The sequence below is a fragment of the Nipponia nippon genome, unplaced genomic scaffold, assembly GCF_047370975.1.
Source record: "Nipponia nippon isolate SJK-2023a ecotype South Korea unplaced genomic scaffold, ASM4737097v1 scaffold_2, whole genome shotgun sequence".
Taxonomy (NCBI): Eukaryota; Metazoa; Chordata; class Aves; order Pelecaniformes; family Threskiornithidae; genus Nipponia; species Nipponia nippon.
Genome location: NW_028262336.1, coordinates 39,263,603 through 39,279,965, shown reverse-complemented (window position 1 = coordinate 39,279,965; position 16,363 = coordinate 39,263,603). Strand labels below are relative to the sequence as shown.

Here is a 16,363-nt window from a genome sequence, read left to right as displayed (position 1 = left end):
ATACACATGCACACATACATACACGCATTACTGAAACAGAATTAAAAATCAAATTAATTTTTTTAGGACTTCACTTTGCAAGTTGAATCATTATTTTTCCCTTTGTACATATTTTAAGAAAGAAAATTTATTATTTGTTTTTGATCTCTAAAACTCCATAATGGAAAATTCTCTCTTGTAAGGTTATATAGTCAAAAAAATTAATGACAATATTTAAAAAAATGCCTCATACTATTCTTGGACTTGCAGTTGCTTTTTAAATAATCTATGAATTCGTTACAGTTATTTATTTTTTAGATATTTTTCTGAAGCTGCATTTAACTTCATAAACCAAAGAATACAGGGAGGGGCAGGAAGCAAGCAGCCTAGAGAGAGTTCTTTGACAAACACTCAAGGTTGTTTATATCATTATAAGAAATATTTTTCCAGTCCTGATTTACACTAATTATGCACGTTAATTGGAAAGGTGGCATCATCTACAAAGTGGTAGTCTTAGCAATTAAAGTACTTCAAAAGAAGCTTTAAAAAGACTAGTCACGTGAGACAAAGGAGCTTTTTGTTATGCATTCACATAGCACACCTCCAAAGGATGCCAGAAAAGGACATGCATGTGTAGGCTGCCACCAGAAGATAACAATTCTTTAAATAAAACTGATATTCCTGCAAGCTTTTATTTACAGGGCATTTTAAAACACCTTCCATTTTTTTTCTGTTAGAATTGCTAAACAAATAAAAGTTGCTGATTTTAAGAAATCTGTCTGATCAAGAAAGCTCTGCTACCGAAACTCATTTGAATCTATGAAATAGGTTTGATAAAAAGTACATGGCAGCTCTAAGCCCAACATTGGAGAGTGAACATAGTTGAATGGCTTCCCGCCTCAGGCCTAAATACCTGGTATACTGAAAGAAACAAAAGGGGGAAGCAGCATCCATAACAATTAAAACAGTATTTTATATAAAATTCATGCATAAAAAAAAACAAACTCAAGCACAGCTGTCAGGATGAGGGGGGGAATCTGAGAGTAGAAAAAAAAATTAAGTTATTTTCAAAAAAACACTTTCAAAGCAGTTACTTCATTTCTGTCTTTACTAAGTACCCCAATGCAATAGTATATTTTATGCTTTATAAAATGTATTTTGCTAATTATTATTGTAATACAGCACATATTCTCAAGATTGAGTAAAAATTTTGCTGTCAAATCCAGGAACAAAGAATATGTGACATGTCCCTAAAAATTACAGTATTTGCTTTCACAGTACAACTTCACAGGGAACTGCAAGCAAACCAGTAAGCTAATTTATGACTTAAAATTAAGTTAAAACATCTGTAAAGGATAATACTCTTGTATTTATCATATAATAACATGCAGACTGTTCAAATATCTTGAAGCATTATAAGTCATTGAATTTTTGTGTAAAGGATGATTTTAAAGTTTATTTACAACACCAACAACATACAGATTCAGCAGTGACACAAGGAGAGAAAATGTAATGTATGTTAAAAAAACCAGTTTGATTCAAATTTAAGCCTAACTACAAAATCAAGGGTTCACGTCCTGCAACTGTATACAATACACATTCTCAACCTCCCCTCAGGTTTAACATAAGCTTTTTTTAAAACATACTTAAATCTTTCATGCAGCCTAAATTCCCCAGCTTTATATCACAGATAAGCAGCTTTCCACAATGAATAATGTAACCAGTGTTCAAAGCCGTCATTCAAAACACTGAAATAAAACTAAATCTTTCCCTTGTATACGGTCAGAGATGATGCACCAGCAATACCCTGTAATTCCACAGCTGCAGATTTTCCATAGAATTCATTTCTTACACCATGAATTCTGTTCTTTCATTAAAAAAAAAAAAAATTAAAAATGCAAAAAAAAAAAACACCAAACAAACCAACCACCTGTCACTTCTCTACAAAAAGCTTAAGCAATAAGCTCTGACAGGTGTGACTTGCTCTATTTATCTCAATCAAAGGCCTTCGTAGGCTTTATTATTACACAGCTGTGTATTTTGTCTTTTTTCCAAGATGCTGGAATTTTATATTTTCCAGCAGGGTAAAAAAAAAAAAAAAAAAAGAAAAAAAAGAAAATCATTTGGAAGCAGTACAGTCCTGCATCTTGCTTTGCCTGCTTTCCTTACCAGACTATGCGTGACACTGTGGCTGGCAGGTGGGTCATCCTGCGTGGAGAAACACAGTAACAGTTGAGGAACAAAGATGAGGAAATATTTGAAGTGACCACATGCTGTCTGTTTCCCTGGCACAAAACCAAAGGAATGAGGTGCTCCTCACTCTTACCTGGACAGGTAGCTTGCAGAAAGACAGCCATAGTCAGAAAAGCCATGCTTCTATGGTTCTTGGACAGTATGATTCAAAACTCAGTTCAAAAATAACCACTGCTAGCAATCAATCAATAAATAATATTATTAGTAATAATTCTTAGCTCTGTCTCTGGATAGGGATGAGGGAGCTACAACAGATATTTGGCCAGATAGTCATGGAGTTTTTTGTTTGGTTTTGCTTGGTTGTTTTGTTTAGTTACCAGAAAATTTTTTTCTATTCAGCTCCAAAATGAGAACCCTGTGTAGCCCATCAGACATTCAGCTGGCTAAACCTCCTTATACTGCAGTGAAAAAAAACTAAAACATAATTGAAGTGTCTCTCAAATAAAATTATACCAAAACACAAAAGAAAGCAGCATACAGCCTATATACAAATATGACATTAAGAAGTATTTGCTAGCTTACCTATTTATATATATATTTGTATACTGCTTTCACTTACAGCTCTGACTTTCACAGACAACAGACACCAAGGTTAAACTCTCTCCAGTGAGGTAGAGAGCCCCGTCACCTCCAACACCTTCTGAGACACTGCAATAACAGGAAGGCACAGCCAGGCCATGTCTGAGCAGCATTCCAGCCTTATCCATAATGCATCAACCTCTTTTTGCCACTTAGAATATTGGGAGAATTGTCTCAAAAATTTTTAGGTATCATTTCATAAGCATGCCAATATGCTGTGTCTCTAAGAGCGTCTTTTGGTGTCATGTTTGTACATACTAAGTTTTAGTGAGAATTGTAAGAGCTATTCAGAGTTCCTATGTATTTACTTCCTTTGTTGATCTGAAGTTTTTTGAGGCAGAAGGAAAGCTATTGCCAAGTTCATTTTTAGCAGGAGAATTCAAGATTGCATTCAAGACTAAATTACTTGAAACCTTATGTTAATAATTCCAGTAGTTTTAATAAAATTTTAAAGCGTATTAAAGTAATTTCATACTTTCGTGATTTTTTTAATCAATGCTTCTGAATTATTTTGCTTTAATTTTTCCTTAGTTCTAGTATCTACTTTCTTAGCAATAACATCAATATAGTGGGGTTTTGTTGGTTTATAGGGTAACGTTGTCAGTAATGACTACAACAACAGCAGGAAGTTTTAGTAGAACCAGAAGGCAGACAGAAAAGAATGTGACTCAATGGGATACAGAAGGTTTGTAGCAGCTGGGAGGTAAGCTGGGTAAGAGCAGTTGTCCAGAAAATGGTGATGAGATCTGAGAAACAGCTGTTCAAGTGCAGAGGCAGGAAATAGCATTTGCAACCATGAAACCTGAATAGGGGAAGCTCAATATACAGAGAAGATTAGAGTTTTTTCAAGACTGGAAAGTCAGGAAAGAGAAGGAAGAAATCTGGTGAGAAAAGGGGGAAATCTAGATGAGGTAGAATGATAAAGAACTCAGATCCAATGGGGAATGTTTTAAGAATCAGTAACTACTGAAAGTTTCTGATTACAGTAAGAGATACTGCTACCTGGACCACTTTCTTAACAGAACTATGCTTTTTATTAGTATTCTTCTTTGCAGGAATTAAATTAAATAAAAGCTACAGTATCCTGGGGGGTACATATACTTCCAGATGCTTCCTTTAGTCATGCCATCCTGGGCAACATATTTAGTTTCCAAAGTTAACTTCATTTAACATTAGTCAGTGCTATTGCTGCCAGCTATCACTGCTGCACTAACTCTCAGTGATGTTACCTTGTGACCACCAGCGGGCTGTAAGTTGTAAGTGTATTTGGGCATGTCTGGCCTAGCAATAAGTAAGCTGCCCCCTGACAGGCAGGCAGTAACACACTTGGAGCAGAAGGGAAGCACTGGTTGTACAGTGAGCTTACCCAGCACCAAGGGCAAAGGGAGACAGAAGGACTGTGAGCGCATGGAGAGAAGGGGAAACTGAAATAAAGACATTTCATTAAAGCAGCACTTATCAGTTGGTTATGAGGTATAAGGTGCCCCAGGAAAATTTCCTTTTTTAAGTTCTTTATTCCCTTACTTCTGAATCTGTTTGCCAAAAATTATTCTCAAGACTGGAAAAACATTTAGACCCAGAGTTTGAAAAATTAAAAAGAGATGACATCAGAAACCCTATAGAGAAATTTGTAATCAATAGATGCAATGTATTCTACAGATTTTGGTTTGGTTTTTTGTTTGTTTGCTTTTTTGTTTTTTAGTGTTTTTTGTTTTGTTTTTTTTTTTTAAGAATAGCAGTCACCAAAGAGTTCCAGTCAAATGTAAGAATTTTTTTTTTTTTTTCCAAATTTGTATCATAATTAAAGCAGACTGCCAACTGGTATAACCTTGTGTTCAGTTAGGTTACCATACCACCAGTATCAAATGACAGTTGGAGATGCTCATCAGTAACGAACAGTAATACTGAACAGTAGTTCAGATGACAAGTGAAATTAAACATAAAGAACCATCTGCTATTTCAGCAGTCTTCAGAAATATTAATTTAGTTAATCACTTGAATTTACAGCAGTGTCAGTAGCAACATTTCTACTCTTAATCCATCCCGCAACTTAACAAGGAAAGAAAACAGTAATAGAGCTCAATTGTAACAATGTGAAATAGAGTACTGGGAGGCAAATAAAATCCTTGTTTTGATAGTTTGGGGCGGGGGCATTTAAGATTTTAGAGAGTTGATATTTCACTAATCTGTAAGGGGGACAACTGACTTTTCACTACACTCTTTTCCTCTACAGTGGAGAATAAAGGATCACTTTGTACAGCAGCACTATCACCAGAGAAATCCCATGCTATAAGAGAGAACAGAGCTGTCAGATTTCAGGTTATGACTCCCATCAATATGTATGTGTTTTAGATCCTATATGCAATTGTGTGCTTTTAGCTACTGAGATTAAAGGAAAAAAATAAACGAAAACTGCATCTACAGCGTAGATTAGAAATACCTCTGTTAAATACTTGACAAGACTTAAGTAAAATTGTTTTATGAAAATAAATTGAAATTGAGGCCGTGGAAGTTAAGCTATTGTTACCTGTTAAAATCTTATACATAGTACACACCCTTGTATCATCCGTAGAACAATATTGCTAGACCCTATTTTGGTATTTCTAGACCCTATTTATCATTTTTAAATCAGTACATTTGTGGCATTCTATTTTTATAGAACCCCTAACTGAATTTTCTGTATAGATGCTGAAGCAAAAAAAAAAAAAAAAATTTTTTTTCAAAAAAATTAACCACTAGCTCAACTAAGCTAAAGTATTAGTTGTACCATGATCACCTTGCTCCCATCTAATCCACAAACAGAGCAAATTCCTTAAAAGTAAGTACATTCTATCCCAAAGTAATCAGATAATACAAAATAAAAAACAGGAAAGAATGGAAATTTGGGAGATTTGGAAAGTTCTTACAGAAGGGCATTACAATGTTAGCAACCATTTCCTTCCTCTGTTTAGTGTTACATCTATGGCTTACTAGAAGCTAACTGGCAGTTATGAAGCAGCATTTTGTTTGTCATTTCTATTGACAATCTTTCAATTAGAACAAAGAGTTTAAAATGTTGTTGAATAGTTATGATTTAAAGCTAGAAATGTTTTATAGGAGACTGCTGTTACAACAGGTTGCTTTTGTAAATTAAATATGCATCTCAGGACTTCACTGGTAAAATAAAAATCAAAACTAATTAAGTTCCGAAGCATGGCTGTAAGAACAGTAATAATGTATACATACCCTTTAAAATTTCAATCAATCTTTTCCCCATTTTTGTTTCGCATGGCTCTACACTATTTTATGTACTTTTTATTTATAAGGGAAGTTAGCCTTTCCACATTCTAATTTCAACATTTTAAGCCAAGAATCTATATTCCTTTGTATTAATTATTGTTTAACTGGTTTGCATTTCACACTTAGAAAGAGACAGCCACTAAGAAGTACTGTTATAATTACTAAGAGCCTTAACATTTGCCTTAGTGGGCCTAGAATTTTATCTTTGGAGCAACAACACGCTGTTAGAATATGATTTTACAATGCACAAATGTGACTGACTGACAGATTACTTGTCCATTTGGGACAGAGTGAAGCATTTCTGGTGATGCTTGTCCAGCCCCTTCTTCAGAGTCTTCAATAATGGAGATATCTTCTCAGGTAATTTATTCCAATATTTGATTCTTTTTGCTACCATGAGTTTTTATATCTAACCTAATGCACCTGGCATAATTTGAACCCACTACTCATTACCTATCTACTGCAGTGAACAAGCATATATAAATTATATTCCACAGAATATCGGAAGTTAGTTCCATTTTTTACATAGTTTGTGCTTTCTGGACTTCTGATAATTTCCATTGCTTTCTTTTGGACTTTCTCTCCAAGGGAAATTTTGCCACGACTTCCTTTAAGGATGGGATCCCAAACGGGAGAAGTGTTCCAGCTGAAGTGTTATCAGCACTGATTAGAATAATTATTTCACTTGCTTTACAAACATTTCTCCTATTTATGTAAATCAGTATGGGGTCTGCCTCTACTCTTAATTCTTGTTCAGCTTGTGATCTACAATACCACACACACAGATTACTCCAACAGCATTATCTAGTCTTGCATTTCTATTATTGACCCTTCCTACCTAAATGAAAATGTCAGCATTTTTCCTTACCGAGTTCCTCTCCAGTTTGACAATAGGGCACTGATGATATTCTGCATGTACCATTTTGCAAACAACTACATACTTTCCTAATACTGTATCTAGTCTAAATCTGATTACCTTTCTTATGAGAATGTTGCATCAGACAGTGTCAAGATACTTAAAGATATGACATCTACTGCTTCTCCCCTAACCTCAAGGCCTGCTATGCTACAGGAGGAAAATAATTTGGTTTGAAATAGCTCATTTTTCATGAATCTATTGACTCATGTTCTGTCAGGAAAAATCATCTCAGAGTAGTGAATGTGCTATAAATTCACACCAACAGCTATTTCACAATAGCTTCCATGTGTACACAGAATCTAAGTTGACAGTAATAAGAGGAAGAAAATCACAGTGTTACCAGACACAGCCTGTAATATGCAAATATTATTTGAATGATGCTTTGAACAAAGGAATTCCCTTTTATTCAAAAATGAAAGTGCTGGGAAGGGGGGCAGGGGGGAAGCGAAAAAAGAATATTGTTGACCCTTGCAAGATGCATTGTCTCTGATATTCATTTATTTTTTTAAGGTAAAAATGCAGCTAATACAACAGTTTTATGTGCTGTAGAAGTGGTCCCCAGCTGCTTGTTCTAAAGCTGGTTTATAATATCAAAGACTAAGTTTCCTTTCAGTTCATTGTTCTCTAAATATGTGGAAAACCCAAACCCTCCATTTCTAAAGTGTTGTTCAATAGGTTTAGATTTAAAATTTGCTATAGCACTCTCTGTTTACACCTACTGCCAATAAAATGCTATTTTCCTGATGTAAAACTAACCCATAAAGTCTCATATCTTCAATTTCTTTCCCTCAAATAGCTCAATCAGAAAGCAACTTTGCCAATCTTTATGACACATAAAACTCCTCTACTTTTGCAGTCCCTTGGTCATCTGAGAGTTAAAGCACAAATAGCTGCAAAAAGAAAATGGCTGCCAGTTTGTTGAATGACTTAATGAATGTATGGTAAGACACTTCAATTTAAGTTCATACCTTTTCCATTTTTAAGTCATTAAGAATGTGTGTTTTCTTTGTGTATGCAAACATTTAAGGAAAGCAGCAAATGTTATATAAAGGTTATTTCAGAGATTGTTTTCTTAAGAATTGGAGTACTGTTATAAAACTATTGCACACACTAAAATGTGCATTTAAAATGTCTATATTCTTTCACCATAGAAATATCAGAGAGCATGATTTTAATCTAGCATAATCACCGCTACCCCATAAACCTACCTCTTTTGGCATGAAGGACAGCAAGCATTGCAAAGCTGACTTTCCCTTTAAGTTAACCGAATACAAATAAGGCTTTGAAGAACAGCAGTCAACCACTGTCAAACAAAATTCAGAAGCAAATTACAGATGCTATTACACTAAATATCAACTTTGTAGTAGTTGCAGTACTTCAAAGTGATTTCCAACATAAGGTATCTACATATCTGTATGGTAAACATTTCTCAGAAAGTTACAAATGAATATAATATTTCTCATAAGGATTCTGGAGGTAATTTGAGAAGTGTTAATCACCAGCAACTTTCATTGAAGTTATCGATTTGGGAGAACACAATATTTCAGAAAAAAAAAACCCACCGTCATTTACCTTTGAATAAAAGCATTAGGCAAAAATATTTAACTAAATAATGAAAACTAATACCACAGGGAGAAAAAATAGTTGAAACTGCTTTTCTAAATTACTTTTAGGCATAATCTACACTACAGAAGTTTACCAGTAAGGCTTGCTTCATTTTTCAGACTTTCATGTCCAATTTTAAGGCACTGGCAGAAGCATGGGTTTCCAATAAACTAGGTAACATTCCTCCAAGATCAGCATTCATCCTGGAACACCAGGATCAGTATTCATCATTTGAACAGTACTGGACCTGACTAGACGTCACATTACTTGTTTCAGGCACAAACTCTGATCTAGAAGTCATTTGCAATGAGGCGACTCCCACACTGGCTAGTTGCCTGTTGTAGACAGTCCTACAGTTACCTTCCAAGTGAAGATGAGTGACTAGGAGCCCTCAGCTTCCCTTTAAAGTCTACCTCATGGTAAGAAAACCCCTCTGTTCTTGTCAGATCATTTTTTGTCATCGTCCACATATAGTTCTACATAAAGATACAACTAAATGTTATAATACTGTCTTGCAAAAGAAAGAGTCCTGATTTCCTTAGTTTGCAGGGACAAGAGGTCATGTAAGCATAGCTGCAAAATTCTCTCATCAATAAAGATGTTGGAACAGCAAAGGAGGTACCAGGACTGAAGTAGAAAAGGGATAAGCAACAATGAGTAAAGGATAAGAATCTGCACTAGTTCTATCAAGAAATAAAAGAACAGCAATCTAATTCCACATATTGCCCCAATGACATTCTGAGTTGGGCATCATGCAGAACAGAGGCCCTGCGATTAACCTGCAGACATCCTGTACCATTAGGAAAAAAAGAAAAGTCCAGACCCTTATATTAATGATGAATTAACTGAAAGGGTAAATATTGTCACAATGGTGGGTTAAAGTCCATGAATAGGAAATTAGTATAGTTGTTTGGCTTTATTTTGTTGGGTTTTTTTAATGTTTTTTTTTTTTTTTTATTTTAACTGGTGAGAGGGTATTTAAACTTTTTTTTTAACATGCGTTAGCAACTATAGAAAAAAAAGGGGGGGGGGGGGGAATCCACAGGCAAGATGACATTTTCCAAATGCTTATTTTTGGTAAATGTCATTTCACAGGCAAACCAAAATGTCTCCGCTTAGTTTATATTAAGCGTCACTTTTAAAATAATTGCTTTAGGTTTTCTTAAATCAGAAAGTTTGTATACCAGAAACAGTCTGACAGATTTTTTCTCTTAGCATTATCCATTCTTTATTTAATGAAAATTCTGATATAGCAAAAGGAAATACCTGAATAGTCATTAGCATTCAATTTAAAATCCTTATACTTAGAAAAATCAAACTCCACTCTGGTACATGCTTGTCCTTTGTTCTGCAGCAAAAAGGGAATTGATTTTGTAGAACCGACAAAAACACCACCAAAGTCAAATAGCTCCTGTAAGTTTAAAGAAAAAAAAATTGGGTCAAAGCACTGTGAAGTTAAATTTGTAATTGAACAGAACGCAAAAAATATAATTGTTCAAAGATTCACAATTTATAACACTATAACAGTCTTGGTTAATCAATTGTCTTGCATAACCCTTATCTTTAAATTCTTCCCAGGACATAAACCACAACAGTTTAGAATTCAATACATAAGGCCAGTTACACCATCAGGAAAGTTTTCATCATTCAGTAAACAGATCAATGGACTCCTTTTCCCTTATTGCATTTTTTTTTCCTATAACTACCTTAAAGAAATCCTCTCCCTTTTAACATACTTTTTCCAGATTGTCTAGTTCAAAAGCTAAAGCTGTCAGCTATCATTTAGTGCAACTGTTATATGTACATTTAGTTTTTAATTTCTCTTCCTATGTTGTTCTCTTTTATAATTTTCTCAGGAAGTTAGTATAGGAAAAAATGAAAAATATGAAGTAGGGATGAGCCACTTCGACATCTAGATGAAGCAAATCAGTATCAATCTTACCAATTGCTACAATTTCTTCATACTTACCACATCAATGTTTATTTCAGGGATCTCTACAAATCCACCAATCCTAAGCACTAGTACTCCTGAATTTCGCACTGCTACCTAAGTGAATGGATGACAATGTGATTGTTGACAAGGTTATTTTAACATAACTATCCCAACAAATCTGTCATAATTACATGGGGAAAAAAAGTTTAAAAAAAAAAATAAAAACCACCAACCTACCCCACAGATATAGAGTGGAGAAAGACATTCAGCATAATTTGTAATGAAAATATGAAAATAACTCTGCACTTATAATGCATTTTTGTTATGGAAATATAAAGAGGTAAAGAAAACACCTTCATTTTCTAGAAGATATATATACAGATTCCAGTGAGATGTGGCTTCAAAGAAGAACCAATCATGCCTCTGTGGCATACCATATCTAGGATAGTCATAGCTGTCAATTAAAAAAACAAACCAAAGTTTTAGGAAAGACCAGTCTTCTGTAGACAAAAATAATGTTGCAGGAGGCTGTATCACTAGAACAAACAGTTTTCTCCAACAGAAGAAAGCTGAGTGGATGGATTAGATCTATTCAGCAGCTGTGAGGATTGGAAAGTATACCACAACACAAATTGCTTGACAGAGGTGCTGGTACAAAGTAGATACTATGGTTCTGAGCAATGCTATATCTCTTTTAGAAGTGGAAAAAAGAAGCGGATACTAGGTCTAGCGAACATAACGTAGGCAGCCACAGAAGATGGAGAATCCAAGATTAGACTCAGAAAAGGTAGCAAAGATCAGCCCCATGATAGCATCTTTTTTTCCTATTGTCATTTGTCTGAAGCAGGAAGCAGGCATGCAGAAAAGAAAATAGGATTAGATGTTTATTGCACTCCTATTATCAAATCAAATCTACTAGTAAATCCACCTCTGAAATGACCACAAAAAGAAGTCAAGAAATTAAAGACACTGCAGTATACCAGTCCTGCTCCTCTATAGATCATAAAAACTGCAGATATGTTTACATGATCTTCTGAAGACAATCACACATTAGTTTCAACAGCTTGCCAATAGTGTAATATCAATCAGCTCAAACTATGAGGCTGTTTGGATACTTCAGAGCAGGACTGTGACCAAAATAACAGAATAGATTATAACAGCAATCAACTGCTGTAAGAAAACTTTTTTTTTTTCTTAAAAAGCATTAGAACACTGGAGATAAAATCCAAAAGATGCTCAAATGTACACACATCTCCACACATAAGCACACAACATAACACTCAAAAGACAAGTTCTTCCAGTTTTGAATACCTCTGCTCTTGTATCAAAACTCATTTTTGCATTCGGAGTGAAACAGATTTGGAGATCAGCATGGCCTCCCACAGGTACCACCCCTTCAGAAGGGGTGATCGTCATTCCAGGCAGTGGGTTTGAATCAAGAACCTCGAAACACAAACATGAAACATTAATAATACTGAAAAAAAAAGGGGGGGGGGGGGGTGTTTGTTTGTTCAAAAATACCAATATATCTATCATGAAGATTTTACATTCTTAAAAGGAGAACGTTCATAATATATAATGTTAACTTGGACTTAGAAGTCTGGGGCAAAAATACAGTTAAACAAAATGAAGTAGTAGATTCCTAAACATGATGATTGTCAGCTTCCACTATGAAATAATTTTTGCACACCAGTTGGAAGTTTCACATTCTGGTTTTTGGGTTGTTTTCATGTGGTTATTAAAATTAAGACTTGCTATCTAGCAAGTCTCCAGAATATTCTACAAAGCATTTTTTTCAGTGACAGATAAATTCATCACTTCTTTTTTGACATCCACAGTAAGAAGATGGGACACAGGATCCTAATACTGTAAAGTTCAATAATACTAGGAGTAAATATTCAGTTTACCCACGATTAGTAAGGACAAAATAGAATTTGTTCTCTAACGCACTCCAAACAGATAACTTTTTAAAGTATAGTTACACAAGTGATAATGACCAAGACCAACCAGACATCTCTTGGCTTAAGAGTAATTGTGGAGGCTTAAAAGGCTGGGTATGTTTGTTTGTTTGTCTTACTGATTACGCTGATTTTATTCTTTCAGGCCCATCCTCCAAGAGCGTAGTAAGAATACTTGTTATTACAATGCTCAGTTGATAAACAGAAAAATATGGTACAAATCAAAATAAATTAATCAAATTTCTTAGTACCATAATAATGTAGTAACAAAAATTCTGAGGATTTTAATGAAAATTATTGTGCTTCACTAAATAAATACAGCAAATTATTCTGTGATCAGGAGAACTAATGAGGTTAGGTTTCCTACTAAGTCGTGTATTATGTCTTTACCCACTCTGGCATCCATCTCAGCTCTTATCCAATTCATAATACAGCCTATCTTCCTCTCAGATGTTAGTCTAGCAAAGTAATCACATTTGCTATGACTGCTCTGGGTCTATGCATGCACTGACTGGGCAGCCAGTATGACTAGCCAGTTTGCTCTGTCTCTCAAAATATAAAGCCATCCAAGCTGTAACTGCTTTTTCATAGGGTATACCAGTATGGCGTTCTACGCTCACCACTGATTCTCATGAAACTTCCAGAATCTTTTCCAGAATCCATTACCACTTCACTTGTCTGTCAGTCTATCTATCCATCAATCCAAATTTGACAGACAGACAGAATTCCTATTCACATAAATTTGTTTCTTCAGAACACCAGACAAAAACTTAAGTAGATGTGTATGTAATAACTGAGAACACAAAACTGTAACATGATCTCATAAAATGAACTCCCTTCTTCCTCCCCACCCCAAGAAATTAAATATGTTAAAAATATTTTTAGCTTACTTGGAAGTACGCATGATTGTATCCTATGTTTTGAAGAATGGCTGTCCTACAGGTAGATAAACCCATTGGACTATGACTGAAGGGTATCCTTTGTTCCATAAAGTGAACTTTAGTAGCACCAAGCTATATAAAACAGAAGAGAAAACAAGCAAACTAAATAACATATTACTAAGTACAAATAAATCATTCAGCCTAATTTTCTTTTCATTACATAATGAGCTAATATACTTGTAGAAATGCATAAATTAGAAGTATTAAAATAGACAAACACAGTTTAAATGTGAGACAAGATTTACTCAATGTATTGAACTTATCTAGATTCAAAGTGAACAGACACAACTCCAGAGATATTTCTGGGCTAATTTCAAGACAAATAAAAGTATTTTAATTAAATTTAACTTAACAGCACAAGCTCCATGATTTTTTTTAATCCTAAATGTGTGATCAGGACAAGATACTTCAGAGATTTTAATAGCAGTAGAAATGCTAATATTCTAATTTACACACATCCTGGTTTATAAGGCTTCAAAAGAAGAGAAACAACACGAAAAAAGAGCTACTGGGGAATTAAAAAAAAAAAAAAAAAAAAAAAAAAGAGAGAGAGAGAGAGAAAGCAGGCACATGAAAAGAAAGGGAAAAGTTTTCTTGGCTCCCAAAATGGAAGTTCTAGAGCATGCAGCCAGTAGAATACAGTAAAAAAAAAAAAAAAAAAAGAGTCTGTCTCCTTCATACTCCCTGGCATGTAACATAAGATAACAAATGATTAACCTAAGCTCAGTTTCACTGTTTAGAAGACTATCCAGAACACTGCTTTTCAAATTATCAAATACCATGTTCAAATAACAGTACAAAATTATGTTACAGCCTGTTGTTATCCTGAAGCTCTGAAACATACCTTCCCACACATACCTTCATTTTTATCCCTTTAATATATATCTAACAAACTATCATACCACCGCTCAACCTTTGTTTGGCTACACTAAGTGAGCCAAGAATAATTACCACTTAATATATAAGGACCACTAATTGTGGTAGCAAAGGAAGTATATCATCGAAAGCAAGAAAAAGGCAAATTGTCTTTGTCTTGCCTTCTCCATCATGTCTTTGGAGCAATATTCTTTTGTTAAGCATGTCAAAAAGAAGCCATATGAAATTAAAATAGTTTTTCAAATACATGAGAATAGAAATATATTTAAGAAATTACTTGCTTAAAAAAAACATACATTTTGCTTCTCTAAATCTGCTGTATGGATTGTTACCTTTGCAAAACATTTCAACTTAATCGTGTTTCCTTTACGCACACACAAGTTGAATTCTCCTGCTTCTGGAGAGTTGAACCCTGGATGCCAAACAACTTCACATTCCAGATCTCTATAAGCCTCCACAAAACCTAAATAAATGTGCATAATTTACACATTATAGCATACACATGTACAATTATAGAATTACACTGTATAATTAGAAATAACACAAGCACATTGAAGTGAAATGACCTTCTATTACTGAAGACTAAGCCTACATTGCAAAGGTATTGAACAGTATGCTGAACTAAGTAAAATTAGTTTCTAAATTCTCATGACAATTGCATAATCCATTTATCCGCCTAGTATCCTTCAGTAAAACACACTCAAAGTTCACTAGTATTTTTTAGCCATGAATTACCCAAATAGTCAACATTTTAAAAAATAAAAGAACAGACTACCCTTCTTGTAGAATAAGAACTTTGGGAAAGACCATGAACGTTTTCTTGCTTGCCGCCGAGTCTGAACTCATATAAGCAGAAATATCTTTTCTGGATAATCTGCACACACCAAGCTCCTGATCCAGCAAAATCTTGTTTGAACTGTGTAATGCCAATTCAGCTAGTAGTTAGTTCTTTAATAATGGAGCACCAACATACTCCTGCAGAACACTAGCTTTTACCTTCTTTCCTTTGAAAGATAATGTCTCACACACTTCTAACAAATATTGATCCATAATGCAAGTGGAAACTAATCCCAGATTGAATTAATTTGTGTCACTTAGACTATCTACATCAACTTCTTAGCAGCTTCATTCATACCGTGCTTTTGGAAAATTTCCTATCCTGATGAGCTGTATGATATTGCTAACTGCCATTAAATAGCTGCCTCACTTTTGAAATATCAGCAGTCTGTGCTGAGAAAAATGATTACGTAAGCACTGATGGCTAGACATAGAAACAATGAACTGGGCTGAGTATGCACCCAGGGCAGGGTTTATACAGGAAGTGCTGCTATGGTATTAACACTCTGATCTGACGCTGCTTTTGGGATACACTGATATTGACCCAAATCTAAAAAACAGTTTCTAGCATCAGCTGAATGTTTGTCTTACTTAACATTATTGACATTTAAGATACATGCACACACATTGTACTCGCATAGTATACCTTTGGCTGGCTGTATAGAAAATGCAGTTCCTCTATCTGTAATTATAGGTTTCCAAGTAAACTCAGCAGGATGGTTTCTGGGATTGTATATCCTGACAGTTGTTCTAAATTCAGTCTCTGCTAAGTAGCCAGGAATAGGATTTAAAATCAGTTCCCTTGCAGACAGCTCAAGTTCAACAGACACTGCTTTTGCAACTACCAGCACATGCCCAAGGTGTTGGTTATTTATTGTATAAGTGAAAGATCTGTAACAAAAATATATATTTCTCAATATTTTTATCTGTTTATTATGTTGTAGTCAGAGTAAAATTTATGTGAAATATAATCATTAGCAAGAAAATACTTAACAAAATGATTGGGTGTGAACACACAGTTAAGACTGAAAAGAGAAAGCAATTTGTAATTATTTTGCATACAACTGAAATCATGTCAAAAGTGATGATCATCCCAAACAACGATCAACCTCATACAGTCGTTTTAACAACATTAGTAAAGTAAGAGTTCCGTCTCCATACCAGCAGGCTACAAAACAGTTTGCCTATACATTTACCCATGAGG

General features: G+C 34.6%; 1 protein-coding gene across 1 annotated transcript in view; it reads right to left on the bottom strand.

Moving 5' to 3' along the window:
- Window positions 1-16,363, bottom strand: part of CFAP47 (cilia and flagella associated protein 47) — a 351,597-nt gene that overhangs the window by 311,155 nt on the left and 24,079 nt on the right. The window contains exons 15-21 of the mRNA XM_087759023.1: window positions 15,806-16,050; window positions 14,655-14,785; window positions 13,396-13,518; window positions 11,859-11,990; window positions 10,584-10,661; window positions 9,881-10,025; window positions 8,218-8,312 (exon numbers count right to left, since the gene is read on the bottom strand). Of these exons, the coding sequence (XP_087615149.1) occupies window positions 8,218-8,312; window positions 9,881-10,025; window positions 10,584-10,661; window positions 11,859-11,990; window positions 13,396-13,518; window positions 14,655-14,785; window positions 15,806-16,050 (949 nt within the window). The remainder of the gene's footprint in view (window positions 1-8,217; window positions 8,313-9,880; window positions 10,026-10,583; window positions 10,662-11,858; window positions 11,991-13,395; window positions 13,519-14,654; window positions 14,786-15,805; window positions 16,051-16,363) is intronic.